Below are 20837 nucleotides of genomic sequence, written 5' to 3'. Positions count from 1 at the left end.
TTGCCAATAGAATGTGACAATAGGGGTCGTGTCAATAGGGGATGGTGGTGGTCGATGGAAGTGCGTGAAGTAGAAATATATTTTTTATCCTCGAAACTTGTTCAATTGTCGAGCGATTCTCCTAAATAATGTAGAAACATAAACTAATTTCTAATATACATTAATTTAAAAACTATTTCTCACAATATCGTCCACATAAGCTCGGTTTCAAGACTCGGTATTAAGTACGGCTGTACAGAGCAGTAAAATAAAATGTACTACTAAGCTTTGCAAGCTTATTTCCTCAAAGTTGCTCAAGCTTATCAAAAGTACTCCGTACTGTATTTGAAGACAAATACTCCGTACAAAATAAATACGGTTGGCTGTCAAAAAAAAAAAATACTGAGTAAAAGTATAAAATCCGACTGCCCCTCTTATTTCCTCAAGTTGGTTGATAAACCCTAATAATCCCAAAACCCTGCAAGTTCTCTACTCCTCAAGTTGTTTTGTTGAAGACTTGAAGTTCCTCTTCTGAAGCTCTCTACTCCTCAAGTTCCCTGGTCAGTGCTCAGTCACCGAGTCACGACACAAGTTCTTCTCGGCGACCTGACGGAGTGACGGTGTTCAGGGGATGCTCACTGTTCTCGGCCTCCAACTCCTCCAAGGCTCCAATTAAGGTTCCCTTCTTTCCTTTCTTTTTTGTTTTAATGTTTCAATAAGGTTCTGTTTTTTGTTGGTTAGAATTTGAGTATGAAATTATGAAATGAAATATTGAATAATTGAATTGATTAATTTAATTGAACTATTCAAGTAATGAAGTATAATGTTGGTGTTTAGCTGTTTATGTAATAATTGAATTGACCAAATTTACTGTGTTGAATTGTTGATGAATTTAACTTGCTGATTTATGATTTTATGAATTGAATTTGTTAATTGTTATGTTGATGAATTATATGTGCTAATTGCTTACTGCCTTTTTTGAAGTTCTATTTTTTTTTTTTTTCTAATTCAATTGAAGTTGTAATGATGATTGAACTTGCAAATATGATAATAATGGTATATGTTCTGATAAAACATAATAATGCTACAAATTCCAGAAATCTAATTCAATGAAGAGATCCCAAGAAAGAAGTATTTCCAGTTTTTTTTCAAAAAGAACACAAAGAGAACCACCTGATAATCATCCTTCCAACCATCAAAACCCACCAAATTATGAAAATTCCCCTTTCACCCTTTGTTTCATCAAACTCCACCAAATAGCATGGGAGATGGTTTGTTAAATGACACTTTAGTTACTTATTTGGAGAAAGATTTGTTCTTGAATGTAAGTCTTGATGCAATTGTAAATTGATGTCGTGAACATTTGTAAATTTTTTTTAAGTACTTGTGTTGTAATGTAATAACATACATTCTATGTACTTTTTAAATTTGATTTTGTATTAATTAATTTGTCTTGGCTCATTTTTTAACTTAGTATACGTTGCGCTACCCTTGTCTCCAAATCCTGGATCCGCCACAGCTGCAAGCTCCAAATTTTGGAAAATTCCTCTGATAATTATTAATCTGCCATAACAATGGAGGTTGAAGGAGATAAAGAGATGGATAATGGGAACAGTGTGATGTGTCAGTTGGCAGACCCAGAAGGCAATCCACTTGGAACTGCCATGTATCTTCCTCAAAACGCTGGCCCTAAAGAACTTCAACAAATCGTCAATACCCTTCTCAACAATGTAACCTTTTCTCATTAACATTCTTTTTTTGTTTATTTTCAGAATTTCCCAATAACTTTACATTTTTTGGGTAATTTTTATTGGTTAAATTTTGCAACTGTGATGACATAATTATGCTTTTCCTTGCTTTTTATCAAATTTAGTGTTATGGGTTTTGTGTAACTAGCTGATTCATGAATTGTGGTTAATTTCAACGGTTTTCCTCTATTTATTACGACAAATTAATCAAAATAATTTAACACCGGTAACCGGGGCGAGTTGGGATATTGAGGAAGTATCAATTTATGTATGTTTGTTTGGGAGGAGAGGAGAGAGAAGGGATGGGAAGGTTGACACTATTTTGAAGCTGGAAGTGATTTGTGTGAATTGTAGTTGCATGAATTCATGTTTCTATTACAGCTGATCACTGAATTTGAAGGTAATTAATTGGGAAATATTCAGTATTTATGAGTGGTGGATAATTAGCTTCTTTAGTATGAAAACATAGGTACTCACATTTAAAGTGATTTCATATTCATTTAAATCAGTATTGCTTTAGGTTGGATTATAAGATTACAAGAATGCTTTACCCTTCTGGGTGGGTGCTTTAGTGTTCGTATTTAGATACTCAGAAATTTCAGATTCTTAGGTTGGTCTATGCATGTGGGGTTTAATTGTATTGACGTTCAAATCTAGAGCTTTCTTAGAGAAGCTTAAATCATACAGGCTTGCCAATTCTCTATAAGCAAAGTTCCAAACTTGCTAACATCAAATGATGGCTACTTTATTCAATTTTTTAATCCTCCATCTGCTGGGTATAACAATGGAATTTGTACTGTAGATAATCATAAATCTTGAAGTGCATTCCACATAAGCTGTCTATTAAACATCAGTGGAGACAGTGACCTTATTCTTTTGTTTTTTCAGGAAGATAAACTACCATATGCGTTCTATATATCAGATCATGAGCTGCTTGTTGAACTGGGAAACTATTTACAGAAAAATAAAGGTTGGCTTTATCAATTGTATTACTAGTGTGTTTTCTTGCCATATTAATGGTGTTATATCTTGATTTCTTCCTAAGGCTATTAATATATGGTGTGTATGCAGTATCTGTGGAGAAGGTTGTTCAAATAGTTTATCAGCCTCAAGCAATTTTCCGCATCCGTCCTGTTAATCGTTGTTCTGCTACAATAGCTGGTAATTCTTTTATTTGTGTATGAGAAAGCCATTCAGATATTAAATATGTTCTAAATCATTGTGAATTCTAGCACGAAGAATGATAAAGGGGAAAAGAAAATCAAGGGCTAAGCCAATTTACTAGGGAGAAGGCGAGAAGCTACCTTTTGATGTTTGTCTTGTTGTGGTTAAATAAATAACTATGTGCTGATAATACTGGCTTACTGTCTCATATTCTAGTGATCTGTTTTAGTTGGTATTGATTATCGCTATCCTGATCTTGTGCTGCAGGTCATACTGAATCTGTGCTTTCAGTCGCATTTAGTCCTGATGGCCAACAGTTAGCCAGTGGATCGGGTGACACTACTGTTAGACTGTGGGACATAGCTACTCAAACACCAATGTTCACTTGTACAGGTTTGGTTCTTAGATTAACTGGAGCTTTTGGAAATGCATGTAGGGACCTGAGAGCTGCATTAGAAACTTCATTCTTACTGTACCCTTCTGTTTCACTCTCCGCATGTCATCGATCTCCTTTTTAATCCAAGTTTTATGATTCACAAGAGTAAATTGGGGGGTTGTCTTGATGTGCTCTCTGTTCTTCTGTTTTTTATAACATTTTAATGGCACTTGGATTATTTATATGGGCTATTTGTAGTTGATTCATTCTACGGAGATGTTTACGTAGGATATATGAGTATAAGTCTTGACTATTCAAGATTTCAAGTTACCGGAAGAAAAGATCGTTAATGAGGATAAGTCTTGACTATTCAAGATTTCAAGCTCAGTGAATTGGGACTCTGTAACTTAATGGTATTGTGTCTTTCAGTTCATCCTATGGAGATGTTTTAGCAGGATAAATAAGTAGTAAAGATTTTACATTAAAATTAGGATAATTTGCCAATTACTACCGCAAGTTAATACCACTTTGTAAATTACTACCGCAAATTTAAAAAGTTGTGAATTACTACCGCAAAAATTTTTAAGATGTTGCGATTACTACCAAACCTCCATTAAACCCAACTATGACGTCATTATATCCCTTTAACCCGTGTTTGACCATGGTTAAGGGCTTTAACCAGCCCCCCCCCCCCAAAAAAAAAAAAAAAGAAAATGGATTAGGGATATTATGACGTCATGGTTAAGGGCTTTAACCATGGGTTAAAGTGATATAATGACGTCATAGTTGGGTTTAATAGGAGTTTGGTAGTAATCGCAACATCTTAAAATTTTTTGCGGTAGTAATTCACAACTTTTTTAATTTGCGGTAGTAATTTACAAAGTAGTATTAACTTGCGGTAGTAATTAGCAAATTTCCTTAAATTTATGGAAACTTGGGGAGAAAGGTTTATGACCGTGCTAATAAGTACTGCTTGCATGACTTAATAATGGTTTTGTGTGCTTGCATGTCTTTCATCTGTTTGATTCTCCTATTTGCTCATGACTTTGTTTACTAGTTTTTCTTAAGTTAATTTGGTTCTTTCTTGTTTAGGACACAAAAATTGGGTACTCTGCATAGCATGGTCCCCTGATGGTAAATATCTAGTCAGTGGTAGCAAGGCAGGAGAGCTTCAGTGTTGGAATCCTCAGACAGGAAAACCATCAGGAAGCCCACTTACGGTATACTTTTTGTGCAAAAATAAATATACGAAGATATATCAAAAGATTAAGTTGCTAGCTTTGTGCATTTGTTGAAGAACTATAAAGGGGTCCAATGCCACATTGGCAACTCATGGCTGACGAATTATGAGCTTTAAGCAGAACTTAGGTTTTTACTTTTTAGGGTCTCTGTTCCATTATCATGGTTTCCCTTAGCTATGTTTCTTTCTATGTACAGTTTAAGGATTGAATATTAACAATTGGTAGCTTCTAATCTACAAGTCTGACAAGAGAAATATCATTTGTCATCATGACCTATGATTACTGTCTATGAAAAACTTTTCCTGGTTTATTTTTATCAACTCAGACAGGCAGTAACTGTACAAAAGATTTTTCCTTACTAGAGATGGCTTATTTTGACCTTGTAAATATTTACATGCTATTAAAATTAATTGATTGTTTGTAAATGTAGGAAGTAATTTTGACAACACCACCTCTAGCTTAAGAAATAGAAAGTTGTTGGTAGCATGTGAATGTTCTCGCTCCTATTGACATGTAGACGTGCTAGTTTAGATCCTTGAAACAGATAGCCTAATAGGGGCCATGCTATATTTTCCTTTGCATGCTATTAACTATACTTTGCTTGAGATTCATGTGTTATTTCAAGTCTCAAGTTTGTATATAGTTACTTTTATGTAAGTAGTAACGTCATAGCATAGCAAGTAGTCTGACTAGTAGAATACTCTAGTCATGTAATTGTCTGTCTTTCCCTCGAGATTGGAGCGCTAAGGCCTGAAAATATGCAAAGGGCTCAATTATATATATATTAGATTATGAAAGGGTCCTCTAACCTACAATAACCTCTTTTTCTCCCGGGGGGGGGACAATATTGGAGAAAGCCAAGCTGAGGTGTCAAATTTTAAAATTCTGAGCTTTCTTCATAACTCTTCACTGATAAGTTTCTTGAACTTCATGTCAGGGGCACAAAAAATGGATTACTGGTATATCTTGGGAACCAGTACACCTTCAATCTCCATGTCGCCGGTTTGTAAGTTCTAGCAAAGATGGTGATGCACGTGTATGGGATGTAACACTTAGTAAAATTGTCCTGTGCCTGAGTGGGCATACACTGGCTGTAACATGTGTAAAGTGGGGTGGAGATGGTTTCATCTATACTGGGTAAGTACTCGAAGTACATGATTGTAAACATCTATTGATTTCCTTTGTAGTTTTGACTAGTCTGTTGATCATTTTAATTATTAGTAATGCTAGCCAGAGCTCTCAATTGTGCTGGTTGCTCATATATGTGTTTTTTTTTTTTTTTTAACCTGAAACAGCTCTCAGGATTGTACCATAAAAGTTTGGGAAACTAAACAAGGGAAGTTAATTCGTGAGTTGAAGGTATATTAGACAACTTTATCTAACGATTCTTCGAGTCACACCCTGCAGTGTGTTGAATGCAATTCTTTTTGTTTTGTTTTGTTTGTTTGTTTGTTTGTTTGTTTTTTTTTTTTTTAAATAATACTATTGGTTGTGATTAAATTTTGCCGTAGATCTGTGGTGTTCATGACTTCTCTGTTTTTTTTTTCTGCAATTGATGATGTACTTTGTGTGTGACATCAGTTAGCTACGAACTGCATTTCTGGTGTTGTTGTAGTGAGGTTATCTCTGGTATTGAATTTGCAGGTCACTTAAGGCACTGTGGATTCTTCGCCATTAGTGGATTCCCTCACATTATTCCTTAACCCTTGATTGTCACCAGTATTGTTTGATGTGTAGCTATCTTCTCTTTACCTGGACCTGATTTCTTCATTGCATTGTTTAATGTACTATAACCTTGATGTTAGGGCCATGGACATTGGGTCAATTCTCTGGCACTCAGTACCGAGTATGTCCTTCGGACTGGAGCTTTTGATCACACAGGAAAGAAGTGTTCTTCCCCAGAGGAAATGAAAGAGGTAATATAGATTTCAATCTCTATGCTTGCAGCTCCAGAAGTTAGAGTCTATAGTTGTGAGTCATCTATATTGTACATGCAAGTGATTATTTTTCTAAGAGTGGGCAAGTCTTTTCATAGATGCTATTCCATCTTTCTTCTTCGTTTAGTTATGTAATTAGCTCACTTTTTCAAATAATTGTTCTGATAAATGGAATGTATGGCCTTTAGTAAGAGTTGTCATCTGACAGAAAGTTGAATTAATTTGCTATATTTGGTCTTCTAAGGAACTAAGAAGCTCTCAGATATTTCTGGACTGCATAGCTAAGAGCCTGTTTCATATACATATATATATATATATATATATATATATATATATATATATATATATATATATATATATATATATATATATTGTGTGTGTGTGTGTGTGTGTGTTATAGTTCAGTTTAGTTGGTTTCTGATCTATCATTCCATGTTTGAACCAAGGTTGCTTTGGCTAGATACAACAAAATGAGAGGTGATGCTCCAGAGAGACTGGTTTCAGGTTCTGATGATTTCACCATGTTTCTATGGGAACCTTCTGTAAGCAAGCACCCAAAAGCTCGAATGACAGGTCATCAGCAGGTGAGAGTGAGATTTTTTTTCCTCTAATTTTTTAGAAAGCTTATGTAGTTTGGCCTCAAATTTAGTGTTCCAGCTCTTACTGGGTTTACTCATATTTGATTTTCAATGTTGTATCTCCTTTTCCACATTTCTTCATTGGCTACAATATTATTGTCACTTGTTGGCTGGAAAATCTTACCTTGCCATCTAAGATTTTCATTTGTTGTTTCACTCAGCTTGTGAATCATGTTTACTTTTCTCCTGATGGGCAATGGGTGGCAAGTGCTTCATTTGATAAATCCGTTAAGTTGTGGAATGGTGTTACGGGGAAATTTGTTGCTGTTTTTCGGGGTCATGTTGGGCCTGTTTATCAAATAAGGTCTAAATTTTTCCTATACTCCTAAAATTTTCAAAATATGGTTGATATGCTGTTGTTGATCTGATATTTTATGTCCCATTGCAGTTGGTCTGCAGATAGCAGACTCCTATTGAGCGGTAGCAAGGACTCCACGCTAAAGGTTAGTACAAGTAACAACTATCCAACTTCCACTTCAACAAGTTATCTCACCAAATGTGGAGGGGTTCAATCCACCTTTTCTCTTGTAGCCTTGGGAAACTTGATATTTAGTGATACCCCATTTCATCATGAAAGCTTCATTCAGTATTTGGCAATATCACCTTGACTCATATATGAATTTTGACTCCGTAGTATGTAATAACCTCTAAACAGGAAGGATGAACACAAAATATGATGCCTTTCTTGTGCAGGCAACATACAGGATTAGAAGTTGACTCCCATTTAACATAAGCTAGAACTCTAACAAGAAGTGATGATATCATTAAACTTATTTGCACAAAGCCAACTAAATTCTGGCTATATATCACGACATTGTAGGTTCACCTTGTTTCTTCATATTATGAGATCCAAATTGTGTGATGAAGATGAGGTGTATTTCTGTTTGCTGGACATAGTCTTTATTCATAATAATGTTGGTGTGGCTTGTGCGATTAGTTGCATTTTATATGATTATATTTAGTTTCTTGCTGATTTCCTATCTTCTCAATTAGATATGGGATATCAGAACGCAGAAGCTGAAACAAGACCTTCCAGGCCATGCAGATGAGGTTGGAAATTTTAATTAATGTTTCTTACCTGGATCCACCCCCCCCCCCCCCTCCTTTTTGAAGACATAAATTTTGATTTATAACAAATTGCCCTTGCTCTTTAACATTTACAGGTTTTTGCTGTGGATTGGAGTCCAGATGGTGAGAAGGTGGCATCTGGTGGCAGGGATAGAGTAATGAAATTGTGGATGGGCTAGATCCAGACTTGTTGAGCTTGCTGCAGGCTTGAAGAGCTAGAATTCTGATGGCGTTAACCATTGCAGGACAACATGTTTTTATCATTGCCTAGCATTTGGCATTTGATGCGCAAAAATTAGTTACAAGATCTGCTGCCACAAGTATCGCAGGCATTCTCTCCTCTATTCTTTTGACATTCTTCATACAATACTAGTTTTGTAGTTTCAACTTTTCCCTGTTTCTTCAAGTAGGTCTTATTAAATTTATCCCATTTATATACTTTGTTTTTGCTAGGTAGAACATGTACAAGGATATTTTTTTCAAATTTGTAGTTGCTTATGAGTCATATAATGTCGCAAATATATTTCCAGTGATTTAAAATGAACTAAATACTGCTGTAGAGCCTATAGTACACTAGTAGAGAGATTGGTACCATTTTTGGATGTAAAGCTATAATTTTTTTCCCCCTGTATCTCTCATGATTTGAGCATGTTATTTTTCGCACATATTCTAATCATACCTGCAGAATGCAATCTATTTGCATGTGTTTCATGACTGGTGCGTTGTATTAGATCAGTGACTAGTGAGCTTAACTTTGCAGATTATTTTACTTGCTGCCTCAATGTAGCATGGTATTTTGCTTCTAGTTTAAAATCTGGAATACTTCCTGCCTTTGTGGCGAAATTAATGTGGCAAACTGGCAACTATTGCAAATAATAGCAAAATAATTACAGAGTAACTGTAAACAGCTTTATTCTCTAATGTCTTATCTAATTAATTTGTTTGGTTAAATTACAGCAAAAGAAAAAACAAACCAACAAACTGATACATCAGCTATATACAGTGGCAAATTACTAATAAACAAACCGATAATAATTGTACTAAAGTAAGGCCTAGACCCCTGGCCTAAACACATACGAAGTAATATACTACACGTATTAATCTATGATGAGAATTGAGATATTACTGCCAAGACAATTGCTGAAGAAAATACGAATAGATGCAAAATATAGTTGAGAAATCATTAAAAGTGCCCAGCTTAGTGCTCAGCTTGAAACTTGGGGTTTCCAGCCTTAGTGCTCAGCTTGGGGTTTCCAGCCTTAGTGCTCAGCTTCAGAGCAGCATTTTTCAAGCTATTTGAGTATCTGCCTGATACTTGAGATTGACACCTTCACTTTGATGTCTGGAAAAATAAAAGGGGAAAAATATTTCTTTAGTAGTCCTATATTTGGGCTGAGCATATTGGTAACCTGACATTAAGATAGGGTCAATTGCATACAGTGTTTGAGCAATATCATGAGTTTCTCTATGATTACAAGTATGAAATATAATTTAACAAATCAATCTTAGCTTTTCTATAAAAAAAAAGTATACCTAACGAAAATACTAACTAAAATCAATTAATGGCATGTTGTAGAATAAGCAGTAAAATTAGAATGAATTTTTGTTTTTTGTTTTTTTTTTGTTTTTTTTTTTTTTTACCAAATATAATAAGCCATAACACAAAGACAAAAAATTAAAATGACAGCAATTTAATGGTGTAATCATACATTTGAGGCTCACCTATCACATGTTACGGTTTGGTTGCCATATGACAGTAACATCTACGTGAATAATAGGATCTTCTGAAAGAATAACAATATTTTTTTCCCTGATTTTTGGGTTTCTGAGAAATGCAATGACTAGTGTAAGACTGTAAGTTTAGGCAACAAAAAGGTATGAGAGAGAGGATTTGAGAGAAGAGACAACAATATGCCTGTGGTAATTCTGCTTCAGACATTAATGCATAATGCCAGGACTTGTGACGTAGAACTCGTGCATGTTTAATCTTGTGCCAGTCTTCACCGCCTTTTCTACAGCGTTCCATTAATTTGGGGCATTCTATGACGTCTTTGGGGCATTCTATGACGTCAACTTTCACTAGAGAATGGATACCTTTTAGCTCCTCAGGTAGTCAGGTAGCATTGACAATATCGAATAGCCCTCAAGTCTAAGGTGTTGAAGTGAACTGAACTTGCATTACCCACTTAGGCAGAAAACTCAAATTATTACATGCTAAAATGCATATAGCTTTGAGTGTCCCGATGATTCCCAGACCGGCAGGGAGAGTCTCTAGCTGTGGTAGTTCCCTTAGAGTTAAACGACAAAGACTTGAGAGAGATTCCCATGGCACACAACACAAATGACACACACCACAGCGACTTTGGCATCCACCTGAAAGGTCTAGATCTTTTGCAACTAGAAATTTCTAGCTCTTCAAGAGAAGTGAGTTGTTTCAAAACTTCAACTAAAGAACTCAACGTATCTAATCTTTCTACCACCAGTTTTTTTAGTTTATCAGAGTTTTTCCCAAGGGCTAAGGTCTTTAAACTAGGACAACCTTTTACATGCAGTGTCTCGAGAAGTGGGAGATTTTGTGGATGCCCTCGTGGGACTAAATTTGTAGCCTTTGAACTAGATGATGATGGTAGTGTTGTCACATTGGGAACTTCGAGTAATTTTTTGTTGATATTTTGCAGATCAAGTACTTCAACATCTGGAAACAGAGGCATGGATTCCAACTTTGGGCAACTCCATAAGTTCAGTTTCTTGAGACAATCAAATGATAGTGAAGACACAAGTGTTTCATTATCATACCATCTTTCCAAGCAATAAAAACTATGCAGTGTGAGTTCTTCAAGGGCTGGGAAAAATTGAGATTCTGGTGCTGATGATTGGTTGTCAGAGTTCTCAAAAATTGCAGATTATCCATAAATCGAAGAGTATGGCGCCTGAGGTGTGGGAGCCTACTGAAAGGAGGGAGCGATTTGCATTGTCCACCGCTGTCAATGCTGACAGTGACGAGTCCAGGAAGTGCTGTGGCCAAAGTGTTGGCTTTTGCCCACATTGGAAATCAGGCCCTTTATATCCTTCTATATGCAGCATTTTCAGATTAGGAGGGGGCTGGAGGCCATCTAACATCGTCTGGTGCTTATGTGAATCAGTTTTGCTGGTACGCCTTGCAGGTCCCCATTTGATTTCCAGCTCTGTAAGCCTGGTTTTGCTGCTCAAGTTTGATTTTGCGGCATCATTTACAGCAGCAGTCCAATCCTCTGAAAGCTCAATCATCAATTTTCCCTGTAAGCGGTTGAGGTTACCAAGCGACTTAAATCCATTGGAAGACTGAAAACGAGGTCTTCCAACCACATAACGAGAGAGAATTCGAAGAGAAGTCAGGTATTCAAAGCCAGTAGGCATAAAAGTCACTTTCTCACACCCATCTATCTCAAGGCGCCTGAGGCAGGCCAACTTTCTCATATTAGTAGGTAATTCTTTGAGATCATAACAAAAACTGAGTTACAGTGTTTGTAAGTTGTACAGATTTGCGACTGAATTGGGCAGCTTCACTAAAGAATCATTGCCGGATAGATCAAGATACCTCAAGTGAATAAGGTTACCAATGGAATCTGGTAGAAACTAAATGCCATGTGCCTGCAAATCCAACACCCGAAGGCTCTTGAGTATTGTCGATTTCAAGACTTTACTTATTTCAATCACTATATCAGCATCCCTGCATAAAAACGTTCTTAATTTATGGCTATCCACCAAGATTTTTTTTGCACCAGTTCTGTGTCTCCTCCATTAATGAGAGGTACATGTATTATCTCCCATCCTTGAGCTGCCTGTAGTGCCAGCTTATAAGCAAGGTGATGCATCTTAAAAGTTGCAAGCTTTCCATTGTTGATGTGTAAGAAATGCATGTTTAGCCATAAATGAATAATATTTCTCGCCCAAATCCTCTAGCTGTTGGTCTTCGTCTGGTGCTTGCTGTCTCAAGGAATCCTTGAGCCTGCCAAAGACTAACAACATCAAGTGTGTTGAATTCAAACTCTCTGGGAAATAGGGACAATTAAGAAAAGCAAGCCTTCAATGGTGATGGGTAATGACTGTATCTTTGCTTTATGATCTTAAACGTGGGATGATTATCTCGGAATTCATATTTCTCAACTCTTTCAAGTGATGCAAAGAAGTCTTCCCATTCGTCTTCATCCGTTGCATGAAGAACACTTGCTAAAGCTACAACGGCTAAAGGAATACCTCCACAGTGGTGAAGGTACTTTTTGGCTAGTTGAATAAGATGTTCCGAGGGTTTTTGCTGGCCAAATGCAATTCTGCTGAATAAGTAGAAAGAATCGTGCTCAGATAGAGGAGGCAACTCAAAGTTGCGGGTATTCAAATCTGCAGCCCTTTTAAAGCAAGTGGTGACCAAAATTTTACTTCCCCTGGCCCTTACGGTCAATTTACTTTTAAGAGACAACCATTTATCACGGTCTTCGTTCCAAACATCATCTAGGACTAGAAAGAATACTTTCTCTGTGATTGCATCTTCAAGTAAACTAATTTATCTATCTAATCCAAGTTCTGATATAGCACGGCCATCAATTGTTAGTTTTGTGGATTCTAAGTAGTCTGCGACAATTTTGATTATAATATATTCCTGATGTCAAAGACTTGTGTAACGCAAACCCACAACCTTAGGTCAAAATGATCTACTACTATTTTATCAGTGTATACTAACTTAGCTAAGGTAGTTTTGCCTATTGCTCCCTTCCCAACAATGGCAACATCAAATATATCATTCTCTAAATTACTAGTATCAAGTAAAGCATTTACTATACTCTCTATGTCACTCTCCCTCCCTACAATGATGCTCTCTTGGATTTGCTTATAATCACTTGTTTCAACATCTGTCCCAGGATTTGGGTTACCCGACACACTGACATTATCAGCTGCTTGTGTTTGCAAGCTGATCTAGCTCCTTCCAAACCCTCTTGATTTTGTGGCCCATTCTCCTACCAAAAACACTTCCTTTTCCACACAAAGAGGCAAATGAGCGTACCTTATTTGACTTGGCAACATGAGTAGCAGCTACACCTTTGTCTTTTACATACTCGTATCTTTTCTTTTTGATGCGACCCCGCCATAGTTTATTGTTACTTTTTAAGAAGTGTTATATTACTTATATACTCAATTAATCTGTAGCCGTTGTAATATCATCTAATATATCCCCCCTCCCTTCATTTGCAATATCATCTAATATTCCCCTTACATTATTGATCTTTCTAGCCGCTGTACTACCAACATGAAGCTGATTGATTTTAAAGAAGAAAAGGCACGCCTCTGTTTGGGTAGTTAAGCTGGTAATTTTGTTAAAACTTAATGCATACAAAGCAAAGTTAAACTACAAATTGGAACAGTAATTTTTTTGTGAGGAATATTGTTTATGTTTGGTAAGTTTTATCCTGCAAAATCAAGCATTGTCCCGATGACTCTCCCTGACTATAATACTGAGAATATGTTGAATCTTAAGCCAATCCTCACGTTGGGGCCTTCGGCATCTTCTGGTCAGTCTTGGACATGCAGTGATCTCAAGCTCCTTTAACTTGCTAAGATGTACGAATCCTTCTGGCAACTCCATTAATTTAGAGCATTCTCTAATGCTGAGCCATTGAAGCAATGAGAGGCAGCTAATCCAATCCGGAAGTGTTGTTAAACCATCACACCCAACAATCTCAAGGAACCAAAGAGATGTCACATGTTGAAGGCCCTGCTCGGGATAGACAGAAAACCAAGAATAATAGCATGAAGTATTAGAAATTCTTTTAACACTAAAAGCTTCGTCTGAATCAAAAAGGACAAGCAGTCATCTTAGAAATCCGAAGACAAGGTCTTCAGATTTTTGGGGGGCAATAAGCATACAATTCAAGTACAAATTATCTTCAGCTAAAATCTTCCAAGCCAAAGATTTTTACTTAGCAATTTTTTGCGAGTTTTCGAAAATTCATAATAGCAAATACACAAGCAATGGAAGAAAAAGCATCAGATTCATGAGAAGTACGCTCGAATTCCGAGCTACAGCAAATTAAAAGTTTCAGAAACAAGATAATAACATCGGCAGCCGCCCACAAGCAGAAAATTACAGCTGCCGAATTACGTACAAGACAAAAATAGAAAGTTTGTACATCAAGGCAAGCTGAAGCAAAAACAAAAGGAAAAAATTCAAAAGCGGCAAGTCAGAAATTAAGCGCAAGTTGATCCGCAAGATTCTAAAGACGACTGCCTAAGTTCCTAGGCTTCACCTGAAGGATCAAGCTGATCAGCAGTGCTGGGGCCCTTGTCAGCTTCAGCTCCAGCTACAAAAGAGACAGGCTTAACCTAAACACTTTACCTCCATTCCAACAATTAATAATTGTTTCAATAATAATAATAATTGTTTCAATAATAATAATAATAATAATAATAATAAAGATAATAATAATATAAAAATTGGGTCATACACTCTATTTTTTTATTTTTTATTTTTTAAAATCGGTCATACACTCTAAGTGGGGCTTAAGAAAGTTTACCCATTAATTTTAATAGGATTTGATTCAAGCAATCAAATATTATTGCAAGGCTTAACTACTAATGTAATTGACATTAGTGTTATATTGTTAAATATTAGTCGTGTTTTATATTATTTACAAACGATTAACCATTTCTTTGGAGAAAATAAAGGGGTGGTCGTAAATAATATAAAAGGAAGAAATAAGTAGTTTTGCATAGGGTTACGGACAAAAGAAACGTGTTGATACAAAAAGGAGGTGTATGGCAGGGATGTAATGAGGAGGAAAATGGGGTTGACTTTGGCAAAAAAGAAGCACCGGAAAAATAGTAGTCCTAGTCCCCAACCTGGGGTTGATCTTTTTGTATGTTGCTTGTCTGGGCAGTTAGTTACAACTTACAACCTGGATTTGGAAACTCAATCACAACTTTATTATTATGATCAATTTAACCGCTTTCTTCTTCTTTCGGCGGGCATTGAATTGAATTTCCCAATTATATGATCTGGGTTTCATCTTCATTTCCAGATTCTTGAGTAATTCTTTCATAAAATTAGGGTTCGTTGATTTGATCGATTATTTGGAATTCCGAAATGGCGTATAGAAGGAGAGCTGGGGGTGTAAGCAGGTCTACCACTTTCAAGGAATACCCAGAAGAAGAATTTGATCATGATCATAACAATAGAACCAATTCTTCTTTTAAATTGAAAAAAGATAAAGATGATGATGATGATGATGATGATTCTGCTGGATCCTTGGCTGCCAGAGCCACCCGAGCCTCCGCCGCGCACCGCGATTCTTCCGGCTATGGTTCTGCTTATGCATCTCCCTCCGCTGCCGCTGAACCTCCTCCTCTCTCCCTTCGTAATTCTCAACAATTCCGATCCATTTCCTTTTCAAAGGTACTCTTTTTCCTTCTTGGATTTTTTTCTTACCATTGTTTGTCTTGTAATTCGCAATTAAAAGTTGGTTTATGCTTTGCTTCCTATAAGGGATACTTGTTGTTCTTGAATTCAACTTTTTTGCAATTCCCAATTTGTTTGTCCTGTAATTCCCAATTAAAAGTTTATGCTTCTTTTTAATGACAAGCGTTCCATCTGCATTTTTATATTTAATTTAATTGAATGTAGCAAGAACAAAGATATCATCAATCCAGCTTTGTTGCATTTCATATCGAGCTTTAATCAGCAACAATACAACACTTTTTTTATGAAGGCTGTCTTACAATCTTACTTGACAGCACACCACCAAAGCACTTACCAACTGCTAGACACCATGCCTTTCCCTTGAGAGTCCTACTTGGTGCCTTGGTCCATACTTAATCATGTCTTAAGATGCCTTCCCCTCTCTTGCCTTCTCTTGGCGACTTGGTCTTTTCCTTGCCTTTGCTTTGGCCCTAAGGTAAGCCAAGACACTAACCTCGATTGCCAGAAACAGGTTTTTTTATGGATGAGGTGGTTTTATGCCTTGTCCTTGTGTATGTCTTGTGCCCATGCCACACGCCTACAACACGGTTGTCCCTTGGCTGAGATCCATCATCCAACACCCTAACACTTATGTGTTGTGCCTTGGCCCAATCCCATACTTAGCATTTACTAACCCCAAAAGTGCATCGCTACCCTCATTTAGGAAGATAAGGTGTTTTTAGGGAGGAGAATGGGGGAGAGGGATGAATCAGAGCGATATAGGGCTGAGTATCAGTCGATCATTCCAATTGTTTTGCTTGAGCTTGATTTACCTTGGCCTTGTGCATTGGCAACTTATTTGCTTCCACCTCTGCCTGTTTTGCTTCCACTATTCCACCCACTGTTTCTACCACCTCTAGAATTGCTGAACTGTTCTTTTCCCTTGGGTTTTTTATCCTTTTGGTCTTGACTCTTGGGATGCTAACTGGGATATCCTATAACTGTCCAGCATTTATTTCTAGAGTGTCCACTTCTTCCACAAGTTGTGCAGCTTGCATTTGTTCCCTTGCCAGACACTGCCAAGATTCATTCTCTTCTTTCAATGGAAGGAGTATTTCTCTCTGTGATTCCTTCGATTGCAGTATGTTACAGGCAATATCATATCCGCTGGTGGAAGAGTTGACATCATAAGAATAGGACTTCTTTGAAATCCATGTGCATTATCTAAATTGATATAGCTTATGTACCTCCTGCTGCTTGGCTAGAGGCTAGAGCATCTTACAAATGCACTTGTCTTACTGGTGAATGGAGGTAAAGTGTTTAGGTTCTCCTGTCCCTATCGCAATCTTCTTGACTCGGTGTTGCATTCAGTTTTGGTTTTTCTTTTGTCGCTTTGTTTCATACATAGCCTTGCTGAGTATATATTTCCTGGATCCATTGGTGATTGTGCATCTCTAGCTTTCTACTGTAGTAGCTTCCATATGTCAGCACAAGAGCTCAAATAAATAATAGACTTCTTAATGGAATCATTCACATTTGTAATAATTTAGAAATAACCAATTGCATGTATCCCATGCTTCATTCTTCACAGAACCTGTTGCGTCTATTTTTATTGTCCCTGTAAGTAGGTGTCCTTGCAATTTCTCAGAGGATACACTATTGCTTCCATTAGATGAATGCAGGAGCAGGACTAGTTGTATCTGTGGTCATTTTTTTCCTTGACATACACAACTACATAGTGAGAACTAAATACTCTGAAAACTTTTATGCTAAAGATTTAAGCTTAAAAATTTTGCGAAAAGAGAATTACATCGAATGCTTGAAAGTTATAGAGAGGTCGAGCTATGTCGAACTTGAGCCCTGATTTCATGAAGACGCAATATATTTGTACTCATAAATAATCTGATTGATTGAATGTTGCAAGAACACAAAATTTCTGCAACCCAACTTTTTTTCATTTTGTCTCAAACTCTAATGAAAAATAATACAATGCATTTATATGGTGGCTTCCTTACTTGACTGCACACCACTAAAACACCAATCAACTGCTAGAAACTGGATGATTCTACCAGCTTTCTGACACAAGACAAAAATTAATGCTAAAGACAATGCATGACAAACTTGACAGCTACATACTAGGAAGTATCACATGACACGAAGTCCTGCTACTTGATTTTGTGGGCAGCTGGTGCAATTATCTGAGGCCATAGACTTCATTGCTTGTATTTTATAACCAATTGTTACTTACTTTCATTGTTATAATACTGTAGGGATCCGAGAGCAGTTCAGTGAAAGACTCAGAAGACCCTAAAGATGGATTTTGGGGTATCCTGGCCAGGAAGGCCAAATCAATTCTTGATGAAGAGGATAAGCAATTTCAGTCTTCTACTAAGATTAAGTCACAACTTCATGATGAGGATAATCAGGTCTCTGCTTTTACTGCATTTTTCTTTTTGTGCTACTAGAATTTTCTAATTAACCTTTTTCTATCTTTACAGATCTACCAATCCCATCATCAGTCTTCACAAACTGGCTCAAAGATAGATAATGCTCGATTGAGGAAGCGCATCGATGCCATTACTTCTTCCCTTAATAACCTTGGTGATACCCTTGGCAACGCTTTTGAGGTTGTTCGCCTATTGCCTCACTTTCTGGCTTCACACATTTTCTACCTCTGCTTGTCATCTGTCTTAAGTTTTTTGTTTTATTATTCACTTTGCAGGAAGGTCGTACAATCATGGAGCACAAGACTGCTGATATTATTCAAGAAACTCGCAGTAGGACAGCTGATTTCATTCAAGAAACACGCAAACTCCAACTTCGTAGAAGAGGAGGCACTACTTCAGATACTCCTGATCAGGCAACTGTTGTGCACAACACTTCATGGCAACGACCAGTTCTTCAGCCTGTGCAGACAAGTTCACTGACCAATCAAGAAACACAACTCAAAGCTTCTCGCGACGTAAGGTGCCAAATATGTAATAGTGTATTGCTAGTTATTGCGGGAACAATGAAATACAACTAGAGATAGTGTTGCCTTTCTGAAACTCCTTGCTTAGTTTTATCTCTCATCTTAGTTTTTGGCTTAATGAAACTTAAAACACTTTACAGTTGGTTCATTTTTATCAATTTGAAGAAAAAATGAAGAGGGTGAGTGAGCAGTAGATAGTTTGATCTGAAAAAGGTTCAGTCTTGTAGGACAATTCTTTCACTTATGGCCTTGAGGCTTGAGCTGGTTCACTATGGTACTTAGTGGAACTAGGTTTATCTACATCCTACCATCTTTTTAGTGAAGAGCATCACTTTATATTCTATTTGGTTTACAGGTTGCAATGGCTACTGCTGCCAAAGCAAAAGTTCTTCTACGGGAGCTTAAAACCGTGAAAGCTGATTTAGCCTTTGCAAAGGAGCGTTGTGCACAACTAGAAGAAGAAAATAAGAGACTTCGAGAGAGTCGAGAGAAAGGAGACAACCCTGCTGATGATGATCTGGTATGCCTCACTTCTTAGTGTTTCATCGAGAACTTTCAGTAAGATCATTTAGCTTTTAACCTGCTTGGTATAAGGTCATATAAAAATGGTAATTACTAATGAGTGTAATATTAGAGAATAATATATGTGTATTACATCTACACTCTCAAGTACATGATTTCCCTCTGTTTTTTCTCTTTTTTTTTTTTTTTTTTTTTTTTTGGTAAACGAAAATTAATGTAGAAAAACCATGTTTGGGGGAATAAATGATTGTGCAATATAATAGCATTCACATGAAATTTTCCTTGACAATTTAATTACTCACTACGACACTACCATTTTCTCAACTTATGACCTTGTTCTGAACAAGCACATTAGTATTCTTACATTTGCCCATCTATATGAAAGCATGCATTTATAGTTTAATGCTCATAGCATGTTCCATGAGATTCATCACTTCTGTTATTTTGCCTGACATTGTAATAATAAAAATTCTTATGCTTCTTTATTATCAGATACGTCTACAGCTGGAAACTCTTTTAGCTGAGAAGGCTCGTCTGGCTCATGAAAACTCTGTATATGCACGTGAAAATCGGTTTCTCAGAGAAATTGTTGAATATCACCAACTGACAATGCAAGATGTTGTCTATTTAGATGAAGGTGCTGAAGAAGTCACAGAAGTTTACCCATTCTCTATTGATGAGGCCAAGGTGCTGTCGAGTACCCCAACATCACCAATATCCCCAAGTTTTCTTCCAAAAGTTTCCTCCCTCGACTTTCCAGAGGAACACACAAAGGAAGTTCCTAAAGAGGTATCTGACATCACTTCATCATTACTCATATCTCCATCTTCACCTCCTAAGATTTTCCCTAACAGCTACTCACCCGAAAGGACAGAATCCTCAGAAGTTTCGACTTCACAATTAGTGTTGTCTGATGGAGAAATAAAAGTTTCCTGTTATGGTGAACCACAAATTGCTACAGGTGAAGCTCCTCACAGACCTCCGGCTTCATCTCCTTAATAATAAAATGCCCCGTTCTGTCACCTTACGGATGCCTCTGGGTAGCCGGTAGCCAATAGGCCATAGATATTGCCCTTTTTGCTATTTTTTCCCCTACCCCTTTTTTCTTTCATTTTTTTCTTGATCAATTCTTTTGGGAGGTATTGCCTGGGTCAACAATTTCCCACTTTGTTAAATAATGTATCTAATCTTATTTTGGCTTATATAATGCTCTCCAACATGGCTAGAACTCTTCAGTTTTTGTAAGGGAGAAGTTCAAAAGCTTGATTATAATTTTGCACAGCTTGTTTAAAGCTTTCTTGGCTTCTCCTGTCTCCTCTAGTTGAGTTGAGTGGAAACTAAACTCCTTTGACCTTTCTGGTATTTTATCGTGTTTTTTGTATTTCATGGAAGCAACTTCTTTGACGATTTCCTCTAGTAATTGGTACAATTGTACAACCAATAGCTACAATGGTGCATTGTTGTTTTAGCTTGATCTTCTGCTACTTGAAAAAACTTGCTTCACCATTGAAAGGTGTGGTTGTAAGAAAACAAGCAGACTTGCTCAACCCTATTTAATGAAATTGGTGTGTTGATTGATGTGGAGTCATTAAGCTAAATGTGTTATAACTCACCTTTTGTCAAGTTAAGCTATATGCACAATTTTATGAAACCATTGGAGATGCCCTTAAAAACCATTGTTAAAATTTAAAAGTAAGGTGAAAAACAGATTTCAACATTTTGATTTGGCAGGATAGTGATATTTTGAGTCTCGTTATTTTCAAAATA

General features: G+C 36.8%; 2 protein-coding genes and 1 pseudogene across 4 annotated transcripts; 2 read left to right on the top strand and 1 right to left on the bottom strand.

The window, feature by feature from the left end:
- The first annotated feature begins 321 nt into the window (after positions 1-321).
- Positions 322-8782, top strand: LOC110690750 (notchless protein homolog). Of its 2 annotated transcripts, none has more exons than XM_021867644.1 (14): positions 322-656; positions 1499-1709; positions 2616-2697; positions 2799-2888; positions 3159-3284; positions 4360-4487; positions 5446-5645; positions 5804-5867; positions 6314-6424; positions 6892-7029; positions 7245-7387; positions 7472-7526; positions 8077-8133; positions 8247-8782. In XM_021867644.1, exons 2-14 carry the CDS (start codon positions 1554-1556, stop codon positions 8328-8330), a joined length of 1434 nt encoding a protein of 477 aa, XP_021723336.1. In that variant the 5' UTR covers positions 322-656; positions 1499-1553; the 3' UTR covers positions 8331-8782. The 2 variants fall into 2 exon arrangements, with proteins under 2 accessions (XP_021723336.1, XP_021723335.1); XM_021867643.1 differs by having other exon boundaries at positions 1454-1709.
- A 762-nt stretch (positions 8783-9544) lies between these two features.
- LOC110690799 lies at positions 9545-13274 on the bottom strand (annotated as a pseudogene).
- A 1599-nt stretch (positions 13275-14873) lies between these two features.
- On the top strand, positions 14874-20474 carry LOC110690747. 2 transcript variants are annotated; one of them, XM_021867639.1, is made up of 7 exons: positions 15502-15574; positions 16720-16888; positions 17848-18003; positions 18076-18204; positions 18300-18539; positions 18904-19068; positions 19563-20474. In XM_021867639.1, the coding sequence occupies exons 2-7, from the start codon at positions 16883-16885 to the stop codon at positions 20067-20069; spliced, it is 1203 nt and encodes a 400-aa protein (XP_021723331.1). In that variant the 5' UTR covers positions 15502-15574; positions 16720-16882; the 3' UTR covers positions 20070-20474. The 2 variants fall into 2 exon arrangements, with proteins under 2 accessions (XP_021723330.1, XP_021723331.1); XM_021867638.1 differs by lacking the exon at positions 16720-16888 and having other exon boundaries at positions 14874-15574.
- The last annotated feature ends 363 nt before the right edge of the window (positions 20475-20837 follow it).

This window comes from Chenopodium quinoa, unplaced genomic scaffold, assembly GCF_001683475.1.
Source record: "Chenopodium quinoa cultivar QQ74 unplaced genomic scaffold, ASM168347v1, whole genome shotgun sequence".
Classification (NCBI taxonomy): Eukaryota; Viridiplantae; Streptophyta; class Magnoliopsida; order Caryophyllales; family Amaranthaceae; genus Chenopodium; species Chenopodium quinoa.
This window is presented reverse-complemented; position numbering and strand designations above follow the sequence as displayed.